At 31.7% G+C, this 12,654-nt stretch overlaps 1 protein-coding gene across 5 annotated transcripts in view; it reads right to left on the reverse strand.

The window, feature by feature from the left end:
* The window catches only part of LOC143258474 (leucine zipper transcription factor-like protein 1), a 121,671-nt gene that overhangs the window by 87,940 nt on the left and 21,077 nt on the right, over nucleotides 1-12,654 (reverse strand). For all 5 annotated transcript variants that reach the window (XR_013032307.1, XM_076517496.1, XM_076517498.1 and 2 more), the window contains exon 2: nucleotides 611-738. Coding sequence is in view for 4 of the 5 variants with exons in the window: in XM_076517496.1 (XP_076373611.1) it covers nucleotides 611-738 (128 nt within the window). In the remaining variant the exon portion in view is untranslated. The remainder of the gene's footprint in view (nucleotides 1-610; nucleotides 739-12,654) is intronic.

The raw sequence follows: 12,654 nt of genomic DNA on the forward strand, positions 1-12,654 counted from the left end.
GAAAATTACACAAGTTAAAAAACAAATTGTATTTGTTAAAACATCTTGGTGTACTGGTATGGTATTGAAACACAAGATTTTTTTTGCTACACCAAAGCAGGTTTAAAAATAAATTTTAGTTGTTTGGTGTAACCAACTTATGTTGAACATAAGTTGAATAGGTTGTTCAAAATTTAAATTTACGAAAATATGCATGTGAGCTTGAATTTCAAAAAGGTATAAAAACCCAACTGGTCCCCATATCTGAATACTTTAAATAAGGTTGTATAGCTAAAACATGTTTAGGATCATATGTTTATGCCAAAAATGTGTTCAAATTAGCCCCATGCAACAGTTTATTTTACAATATAAAACTACTTTAAAAAATTTATTACATGAAACAGTCCATAACATTTTAGAATTTAAATTAGTCAGAAAAATGTTGGAAGTCACTGATCTAAGCAGTGTACTCAATTTTGACTTCAGTAACTTAAAGCTCCTTAGTTCATTTCAGTTATAATGAGCTTCAAATAAAAATTGCATCTTTTCACATCATTTACTTATCAAGAACAAAACAAATATTTATAAGTATATGATTAAGAGTATTTCTAACACAGAATAATATACTTGCCTAGAACTTTTTAAATCTTCAAAACAGCATTCAATGACTCTCAGTTTTTGGTTTCTTTGGTATCTTGCAAAGCGTAGGAAACTCACAATAGCATTTTGATGATGGTCACTAAGGCCCAATTCACCTGCCTGTATTTGGGGAAAAAGCATGTTCAAATTACCAATCAAACTCCCAATGTGACAGAATAAAGTGCAGTAATTGGTTCATAAAAAATATATTTCAATAGTTTAAAAAACGTATAATATAAAGTGAGCTGCAAGAAGGTATTCAAGCCTGTAGAATCCTATCTATCACTCCTAAAACAACCAACAAAGAAATAAAAACCAAAAACATAAATGATTGTGAGGCTTTCTAAAAACTTGAAATTCTTTAAAATAGCATAGTACCAGTCAGGAAATATTTCAATTACTATAAATGAACAATATAAAACGTTGGATCTTTACTTCTGATTTAACATCCAATTTGCATATTTTGTTTTTCTCCAGACTATTTTTTTTTGTAGTGTTAAAAGTTTTCATACCTGATAAAAAGTATCATTTCTGATAGATGCTGACCTCTTTAAAGAACCAAAATCTATTACCTCACACCACTGCTGAAAAGATACTTACACCTACACTAAGATTTAAAGGAGGTTCCTACCTTCACACACATTACTACCTGTACTCTACCAGTTGATGGTAATGAAGTCAAACATCCTTCATTTACAATATGTACTTTGAGCACATTGTGTTCATCAAAGGCTCATTCTTAATGAAGCAAAAGACCAACCAGAACTGTGGAGAAAGGATTAGTATTTCTGTGGAGAAGTGAGTATCTGAAATACATTTTCAGGTAAGGAAAATATTAACTTCTGAAATGCTACTCAGCTCTCCAAAGAACTAAGAGCTAGAGACCCTTACAGATAAGATAAGGCCAAGGGAAACAAACTCTCAAAAGTAGAGCATCCTGACCCAACAAATTCCAGAGTCAAAGATACCAACTTAACTAAACACCACAGAATAAGAAATAAAAATCAAGGTGGAAAACAGACAAGTATGAATGACCTTAGTGAAAGTGTCAGGTCCTTAAGGTAGAGCCTGAGAAAGAAGGCAAGGCATGGACAAAATAGCAAACAGGCTGAAAATGAGGAAGATGAAGAAAAGTAAGTTAACAAAGAGAAAGAGACAATGCAAGAGATCTCCAAGTTACAAGATATGATTCAAAGGAATTAAGTTCAAGAAAAGAAAAAGAACTATTTACCAAGGCAAATTATATAACTTAAGTTAGAATCATAAGAATAGTTTGCACACTTTTAAGTCTGAATAATGATATTTACACAGTTTTAACTTATGTAAAGAGAGAAAAAAATTTCAGAAAAATAGCATAAATCTGTCCCATCTGTACAATTCTCCCAAACTATTTAATTATGATCTGAGTTACATTTTCTTGTATTCCTTTTTTCAATTCTATTTTATATACTGGTTATTGTCAAAACATAAAACTCAACTAACTTCTAATAATTGCAATGACAGATTATAATTTTTGAAAGAAGGGCTTTTATCATTGAACAGTACTGTGTATGTATTTTCTGACAAATTTAACCAAAAAATTGGAAATGCAACCCATCAAAAAATAAACACAACATATTAACATGCAAAAAAAAACATTTAATTCAACTGTACAACTTAGTTGCATTTCTTTGATACTGCTTTATAACACTAATACACTGATATGTAGTTGCCTTACTAATTGTCTGCGAATCCTGTATGTGCATCACTACTGTGCTATCTTTATTATTTCCATTAACGTACATACACAAATAAATTGCAACAAAGTATGTAACTATACACTGGTGTAATTAAATGCCTAAAACCTTATCTTACATATGGAAAAATCTACAGATTAAACATAAAAATAACGTATAACCTCAATCTTTTTAAGCACACATATATATAACAATAAAGGACTAGTCATCTCAATCAAGTTTCAGTTCCATTAGCCCTGGAGAATTTGAACTACAGAGGGGAGAAGAAAATGATACAATGCTAAGATCATCCAACTCCTTTCTCTGTTTTGTAAGTAACATTCATGTCTTCCTCAACAATAATGGTGTTCGAATCATACATTATCAAACTTCTCTAATTGGTGCTTCTGTGTTTTGGTCTAACTGATATTTCAAATTGAAACTTCAATCACGAACATGAATCATTTGAAGATTTTTTTTAAAGTGGGACATATACATGTATTTAAAGAGAGATTTTCTAAAAATAAGTAACAATGTTTCACTGCATAACTGATCATAATAAATTCATAATACAGAATGGTGAACTACCATGTTCTAAAAAGTCAGGCTATTACACTTAACTTCATAAAGATTGACCTGGTGAAAGGGTGGTGGTTGGGAGCTATACTAGTTTGTTTGGATAGCTGGAGGGGACACTTATGCTGGTATAGTTCATTTGCTGTACTGTCAATTAGTGCCTTTCTATTGGGGGATAGAATGCTAACTTCAAGAGGTAAGTTTTCAACTTACCCCCAAATGGTAGTACCTAATTTCCTTATTTTATTTCAATTATTTTTATTTGTTCTTTACTTGGGAGACCAGTCACCTTCCCACAACTGTCTGCAGGCAGTGAAGGATGATATAGGTGTGAGATGTTGCTGGCTTGAGCACCCACATCTCACTCTCCTAATTTTTATTTTTATATCTATTTCTACTCTTATTTCTTACATAAGATTGGTGAATGAAGGTTAAGACTGATAGATGGTATATCCCCACTGTAATGTGGGTTTTACTCCAAAACCTAGGGTACATTTTAAAATCCCACATTATAACTGTGGGATTATAATTTTCAAGAAGTGCAGCATTTTTTTTGTTTATTTTTGTTTTGGCTTGTTTTTAAGTTATAACAAGTTAATATAATTAGTCAGAGGTTTGGATTTGCTGTTTTTAATGAAGCCCTTCCTTACAATTTTTCTTATTTAAACTTAATGTATATTCATTTTCACTAAAGTATACAAAATACAGTATTGAACAAAAGGACATAAGGCTGAAGATAGCTTAAGGCTGAATAAAAGTATTTTTTAATTTGTTTTTAAATTATAGTTTTTAATTTTCCAATACACACACACACTATGGTTGAGGTGCATTATTTATAAAATGAAGTATTTTCTATTATCACCAAATAAAATGAAAATTGTCATCAAATAAGTTTAAACAAGTATACTGTTTAGTTAGTATGATAGGTGAATACAAAATATTTTGATGAATCAAATATTTTTTGAATATCATTTTTGTGTTTATCATATTCAAACATTTTACACAACTAAATTGCCTAACTAGCCAACTTAATTATTTGTAACTGCAGTCATATGCTCCAAACAAAAACATTATTACAATAACAAGTAATAGTGAAATATGTTTTCCTCTCATAACATGTTTTCATTACTTAATTATCAATATTAGCATTTCCCTTACCTGAAAATGTATTTCAGACAAATACTTACCTCTCTGTACCACAAACAGCTATCACCTTGTGAAAATTCCTGCTCATACCACAGGCCTTGAAAAAAACTCCCACCCCTACTTGTGTCTACATATATTGTGCCAGCCTATGACAATCATTATAATGCTGTAACTTTCCACCAATAGGAGGGCAACACGACCTACACATTTTGACAAGGCATTCTTGGAAATGCACCATCAGTAGGGAGGAAAGTTGGGAAGGTGGTGCAGAAAAGTATCTACCAATTTTAAATACGTCTTCAGGCAAGGAAAATGTTAACTTCAGAAAAGCAATTTACTACCCTGAATCATTAAGATCTAGAATCCCACATGAAAACAAGTTCTTTTTTGAAACTACAATTAACAAATAATATCAATCTAGCACAACTAACTGATTAGGTATCTGGACACTTGGATACAAGCAATAATCATTGTAATACCTAAAAAAAACTAATCACTAGATCAAAACAAGACATTTTTTGCCCCATTATTTTGGTAAGCTAATGGAAAAACACTGAATAAACTCCTCTACTTCTGTAAAACAAATAATTTGCTATCAGACATCTAAAAACACATCAAGGAGAAACAGGTAAACAATAAATCACCTCAGATGACTAACAAAATCAGTCTACAAATCATTTAATAATCAAACTATAATAAGTGTATTTTTAGATGTTAAAAATGCATTTGACTGTGTGTGACATAATGCAATAAAATATAAACTAAAACATATAAAAATTAATAAAACTATAATTAGATGAGCATCAAACTTTCTAGCCATTAGAGTAGTTAAAGTTTAAGTTATCAAAATGTTAATAGCATTTAATGTTACTGCAGGAGTGTCTCGAGGATTTGTCCTTTCACTATTCCTATAAATCATATTTATTAATGACATCCCATTGCCCAACATAACACTCTCAATATGCCTACCATATAGAATCTGTAGCATACCTAGAAACCCACTCATAGCAATAACCCATGTCCAAAAATCAATGAATTTAACTAGCAAGTGATACTACATCTGACTATAACACAAGCAAAACCCTTCTTCAAAAAACCATGGAAAAACATGAAACCTCTCAAGAAAACCAAAATTACGTTAATAGGTATGCAGAGAAAAACAAATAACATCAAATTCTTTTGTATCATCTTTAACACTTGTTTTAACGTGGAATAAACATTCAGAACATACAAGCCATGATTAGAAAATGTATCAACTACACAAAGTTCACTGCAGGCAAGAACATAAGCTGCACATCTGCAACCTCCCTAAAATATACAAAATGAATAGAAAATGCCCACTTATGAAATACAGATGTCAAATAACCTATAATGAGTAAGACACAAACCTTATAAAACTACAAATACAACAGAACAGAGTAATACAATTAGCCTTAAGGCTTGCAGTATTTACCCCAGTAAATTACATGCATAAAATCACCAAACCAGCCCTTAAAAAAACAAAAAGGCTAACTGAGCTAGCTTCTAAATATTATAAGTTAGTAGAAAAAAAGAAATAAATTGATAGATGCACTACACAAACTTCCTTGTCACCCTACCAAAAACATATTTCATCATACAATCTGTTTTATGAACAGGAAAACAAATAATAAAACACACACAAAGTGCTGAACAACATTAAAATGTTAACCACTGTGTTTAATTTTACAGCCATGGCACAAAATAGATAGATTATTCAGCACCTGTCCTGTGAAAATGGGTTTTCTCCAAGCACTCCACCCCCTCCTCACAACAAAATTCACATAGGTGTTGGATCACTACCCCCAGACAAGGAACTCAAATCCAATTCTTTTACATTAAACCTGATTCAATATAGTTTATTTAAAAATTAAATTAGTTCTCCATTCAAAAAGTTTAAAACTAATATTAGAATAATTCCACTGCTTAAATCAACAGACATGATTTAAATTTAATACTTTAAATGCATGTTTGGATCTGTCTCTTTCCTCATCATCATCAACTGCTGGAAAAGACCTTCATCTTGCCTTCTCCTACCTACTTCACACTTTCTCTCATAAAACTTCATGTCAATGTTTCTAAACATCATTATAGTCACTGAAGCTAAATTCTCTCACAGGAGAATGAATGGGAAAATGTTCCTAAGCATCCCTGTTGGGAGAGCAAGTAAATATCATTGTTTCCTCTTCCTTTCAACAAGTTCCTGTCACAATTAGTTTTTTTTTCTAAATTAAGCTATTTTCTGTTATATGACAAATATTTTAATAAGACAAGCCTCTTTAATCAATGGAGACTAAATTAAGAATTCAACTTTTTCTTCCAGTTTTTTTTTTGTCTAATCATTTAATCTTTTAGTAGGTATGCTAACAACAATATCAGGTCCCCTGGAAGGAAGCTTTGTAAATTCACTATTAATGAAAAATTATATTAGGATATTAAAAAAGTTGCTTCCCTTATATGTAATTGTACAAAATTCAGAAATTTTAAACACAAAAAGCAAAACTGCAAATCTGCACGTATCTTCTCATGGATCAAACAAACCTTCATGCCAAATTTGGTGAAGATCCATGAACAGGGAGCAAAGTAGTGGTAAAAACTTCAAAAATGCTGATAAAACACCAAAAGCATAAAACAGAAAAATTGTATGTACTCCCTATGGACCTAATGAACTTTCATATCAATTTTAGTAAAGATCAATTATCCACAACATGCAATGTACTTACACTGACATATGACAGACAGCATGATTATATTTATACAGATACTTTTGTCACAAAGCATGACATAACAGCCATTGTCAGAAAGTAGTATTACCAAAATGCACTAGCTTTTCCACATGTTAAAATGAGTTAGGTTAACAACTATCAATAACTGCTCAATGAATATACCACAAATTTATTTCATGAATTATCCTATTTTTGATTGGCTCACAAGTGAATATGGACATTTTGAGTGTCTCAACTACAATTTTTTTTCTTCTTTGTTGATCAAGCTCGGATTTGCAAAACATTTTTTTTTCAGCTAGTTATGAAAAGTGATATGGAGGTTATACTACAGGGTGTAAGAGGTAGAACTTGCCCCACTGTTTGACAGTTTCTATTTAATAATCATTGCGAGAGCCTTCAAGAATCCTCCTCTCTACCAGCTTTTCTCAGGGAATTGACCTCTTTGAGGAGGCTAAAGTTTTTATCTGTTTTAGTCTTCTTGAGGCTTTCATCAGCTGATGAAAGAATTTGGTTAAGGTCAGACTCAAGTCTGATCTTGTGTTTGAGCTCTGCCACTTTCAATTCAGTTTCTTGAACATTTCTCTTGTTACCTTTCTGTGGATGCTGCTTTCTGGACTTCTGAAGTACTTCCTATACCTTTTTCATGCACTTCAAACAAAAGTAAGCATTTTGTCGTTATGTTTACATTCATGATACCTCCAGTATGCCTAATGTAATCAATTATGGCTCTCTTACCATCAAGGGGAATCTTTGTTGTATTTTGTAACAGCTTCTTCCAACACTGCCTTCCCCATGAAACAAAGGTTTCCAAGCCCTCCAAGTTGAAAGTCTAGCAAGTGTTTATCACTACTTGTTGAGGCCCTCTTTAAGTCATTATCAACTTTCTTCGTAATGAAACAAGTATCAATTTTGGAAGGTTCTTTCATAATATTTTTGTCTGTCAAATCCAGACTTAAAACATCTTGTGGTCCAGTTAGGTTTTCCAGTCATTCTGAAATAAGTATTTCCAACAATCCCCTGACTAAACCACAGAGATCTGAACCTTAAAAGACAATATTTAATTTATCATCCTAGAACTGCTAGAGAAAAAGTTGACAACTTTAGCAATTGAGAGAAAAAACTGTGGTTTAGAGATGAAAAGATGGGAATTATTAGCTTCAAATATGCTGCCATAAATATAATTTTAGTAGGTTTTTCCCAACAACCAGATATTTTAAGATGAGGTAACATAGAAGAGCAGATTTCCACAATACTGATGTTCAATAATTATCAGTGCTTACTGAACTCTGGAGGAAAGGTACAAATATATAGTCTCATTTTTGAAATCATCATCTCTTGCTGGAAAATCTTTGAAAAAGAAATTGTCAGAGTTTCTAAAAGCATAGTGAAACGTATGTAAACCTCAAGTTCCAACTTGGAATATGTGTATTTTTTTTTTAAAGAATTGACAACATTTAAAGTAATTTCCAATTAATATTGGGGCTGTCCATACATATCTGCAATAAATTCTTAAAATGAAGACAGACAACTTGTCAAATAGATTAGTAGCATATTCTAAAAACTCTGATTTGACAAATTTTATTTGGACATTTTTTTCATCCCAAAACAATATTATAATGCTGTTTCATCTTTGGAGACTTGTTCAAGCTCTCAAACAAAAGAATATACCCCTTCCATTTCTGGATCTTCTATTTCAACATGGAAGTGCAATATTGAGATGCAAGGCTAATTCTTCTAGACACAAAAACCACTGAGCAATATCACCATCAGGGAACACTCTTTAAAAGTTCTGTAAGTCTTTCATTTGAATGAAATATGCCTTAAGATAAGTAGTTCTCAAAGTCCATAAAACCTGTCATCTTAAGACATATTACTAGATGCTGTAAATCAAACTCATAGAAGTTATAGTGGTAGTTTTATTTTTAAATGGGTGGGTAGTTTGAAGAATAGGCAGTTAGTACTCCTGTTATCTGATATTTCCATCAATGCCTATATTTTCTGAATGTTTCTTGCTTGTTATATATATCTGTGCAGAACTCCTTTTACCGAGTTGCTATGTCAAATGTATTTGTCTAGACTGTGGATCTCTTAATAACTGGTACTTTTTATTTGAAAACCAACTACTTTTAGAACTACACTGGTGCAGCATTTTGTAAACCTGCTGGAAGATGGAAATAAAAACTAAATTCACAATACAAAAAAATGCTTTCTTTGATTAATTTATTAGTTTTTTAACATTGTACTCACTACTCAAATATAACACAAAACACTATTAACTTGTTAAATTTGTTAGAGTTCATTACACAATATTTATCTAAAATTTCTATTGAAATTTATTTTATTATGTATTGCTACTTATTCACTAAGAATACTTTTTATTATAATATACATGTATTACCATACATTATAATTTTACTATTATTGTTTCAATATGTGAAGTCTGTTTTAGCAGTATTTCTAGAATTTCATAAAGAATTCCTTGTTACAAACAAATAGATCTAGACAGTTTTCACTAATTGTAGGTGATGGTTTACGTGGTTATATATATAACAAGATGTGTGCGCCACATATGCACTGGTGCACAAAAACCTGATTTTTCAATAAATGAAGATGTCATTATATTTTTAACATCTCATAAAGTTAAAGATTTTAGCTATACTGTAAATTTAATAAAATATTAAACCAAAAATTTACTGGAGTGACTTGTATTACTTCAACAAATATTGGATTCACATTTTTTTATTTTTTTTTACTGTTTTCTTTCCATAAGCAATGTAAACAGACAGAAGTATAATGAGACAATATTAGCATGATTTAGACCTAAACATAGGGGTAACAAATGCCAATATTCGTATGCAAGAAGTGTAGATAAATATTTAACAAAAAAAAGCACAATTTATTATTAGATCTATATCTGAATCCTGCAAATACAACTCAGCAAAGACTTCAAGTCAAAATAAAATTTCTTTGCTTATGTTATTTACACATGCTTGTAGACAAGTTAACCAACAGGAAAATGGGCTATTTCATTAAAAATAAATGGCAATAATAGATCTTTAGATCCAATATTACTTAAAGTTTTAGAAAACTTGATTAATATTAGATTTAACTTGTACATTTATAACTTGATTTGCTTCCAAGTTTTTTTGATCTACATGAACAGTTAGGTTTAGGTCTTTTATTAGCCAATTAGACCTTTAGCATTAAATGTTAAGCCTATATTTACCTGTTCAAGACTTGATTCAGTGCTTGTAATCATACTGATTTAATAACTTTTACTATGTTATAATGTATACCTAGATCTATATCTAATTAATATATTAAGCCTACGTATGAACCTTTAACATGTTAGCTGCTAATGTTAGTCATCTTAGTGTTTGATTCATAGATACGATTTAAAATCTAATCTGTAGAAATGTGTCTAGAAGCCCTGTAGATTATATTATGCAAAACTCTAACCTCCTAGTACAAATATTTCTATTACCTTATAGCCGCACCTGCAAAATACATATAAAAAAAAACCAGAAAAACAGCTACTTACCAAGTTAAATCACAGTATCAACAGATCAATTAAAATACAGTGATCATGTTCCTGGACCTGTACAGCACATCATAACATGCATGTGGCACATAGCAAGACAATCCATTTAATTGGTAACTGATTTTTACAATGTTACTCATTGTCACACTTAACTAAAAGTTTTGGGTCAACTTGTCTAAATTTCAAAAAATTTTCAAAACCTTTCAAAATATTCCCAGAAAAATGGCATTCAAAAATTTAAAAACCTTTCAAGAATTTCTTAAACCATTGAAAGTCTAATAAGAAAACAGTATATATTCTAGTGATCACCCAGACAGAGCCCAAGTAACGAAATGCATGCACACGATTGAGAAGGATAAAAGCTACAAGGAAAGTAAGTCTCCAAAGACAAAAGAGAAGTGACTTGGATACCAAAATCTCCATAGCATAAGTGGGCAAAGAGGGAAGGTTAAGTCCACCCCACATAGAAGTTTATGATAACTCCCAGGTGCACAAGAAACTGAATAAGAGTGAAAATATATTTGGAATTTAGACCAGTTAGCTCAGGAAAGATGCCTCCTGAAGAACAGTATAACAATCAATAACTCCCATTAAGATGGAACAAGGAGAACCAGAAAACAATATAATACTGTAAATGGAGGCCCATAAGATGCATGCACTAAGCAAAGAAACACTTGATCTAGTTAAAAGTATAAAGAGCTGTAGCTAGGTCAAAGGGAAAGACATGTCCATAGAAAACAAAATGAAGGAATGATTGAAATGTGAAGGAAGGTAACAAACATTTACCTTGATTAAACAGATCCTTGAAGAGACAGCCCAACACTGACCAAGAAAATAATCCACCTGGAATCATGGAACAGAAGATTAATGACACGAAAGGGAAAAATGATAAAGAACAGATCATGTATGAAAGATGAAGGAGAAAGAGTGTACAGAACCCCAGGAAAACTGCAGAAAAAAGGTGACAGGAGAATAAAGTGGTAACAGAGCCTGTGGTTCCACAGAAGTCATTACTGAAAGCCACAACAGTCAGCCAGGACAGAGGGAGGAACAATAAATAGAAGTGAAAGAACAAGGACTAGGAAAGGGGTAGTCTGATGTGATTACTTAGAACATGCAGCAGACAGAGACACCAGTAAGTTCAAAAATCAAGAAAACTACAGAAGATTGTAGGTGAGCAGCCTAAACTAGAATTCCAAGGAGTTAGGATCATTCTAAGAAACCATATATGTAAACAGATAAGGTTAGACAAGTTTTGGACTTAAAACTCAAAAACAAAGACACCAGGTCAAAACATAGATAGGAGAGGAAGAAATGAAAACCAAAATGGCATATAAAAAAATACTGTCTCTGCCAAAACTACAGAGGTCGTAAGTGAAAGTCTGTGTGAGAAGGTGAAGAGTACAGAAACAATAAAGAAGGAAAATAAAGATAGACAAAAATAAACATACAGATGTAAAGGAGAAAGAGGGAAACACCAAGCAGAAAGAAAAGAAGACTGAGGATCAAAACCCAATGTTAAAGTGAAGCAGTCACAAAGATGAGTATAATGTGAAATAGATTAGTAAAACAACCAAAAAGACATTATACTACACAAATAAAAAAAAATACAGTATATCACATACGTATTTTATGAACATGGTAAAAAAAAGAGAGAGAGATAAAGTACTTGTTTTTCATTAGAGAGATAACAGCTAGAAAGGCAGTGGTGAAAGTGCTGGCCAAAATCACATACAGGCAAAGCAGGCTTCACAGAAGGCAAAGAATCAAAACAACTGTTGACCTACACTGGAGAAAAAATACAGGGGAAACAACCACCCAATACATAAAAGCAAGTACATCATCAGTTAACTTGTTGGTAACCATAGCTTGTCACAGTTCAATGAAGTTGTGGAAAGGTTAGGTCCATGAACAGATGAATTACCTCTACTTGCCAGTAAGTCAACTGGAGAAAATGCCCAAAAAGAAATGTATAGAAGACAGGTCATTGTAAATAGTACAAATGTTATAAATTACAAAAAAATGTATAGATGATGGAATCAGTGCTTTATAACACTGACAAAAGTTGGTACAAATTATCCAACACAGGAACGTGTATAATGAAATTATAACCTAAAAGAGGAAAGAAAATTGTTCATTACCACGTCATTATGTGTAAATGCTAAGAAATAATGAACTACAACAAAATAGTACTGTCTACGAATGACTTGTCAAGGAGTGATGGATGAAGACTAAACACTATCATCCATGGGTACAAATTATACAGTAAAAAGTAAAATAAACATGAATAGGCATGTTAAGGAGCATCTTTCTT

Source organism: Tachypleus tridentatus, chromosome 8, assembly GCF_004210375.1.
Source record: "Tachypleus tridentatus isolate NWPU-2018 chromosome 8, ASM421037v1, whole genome shotgun sequence".
In the NCBI taxonomy this organism is placed as follows: Eukaryota; Metazoa; Arthropoda; class Merostomata; order Xiphosura; family Limulidae; genus Tachypleus; species Tachypleus tridentatus.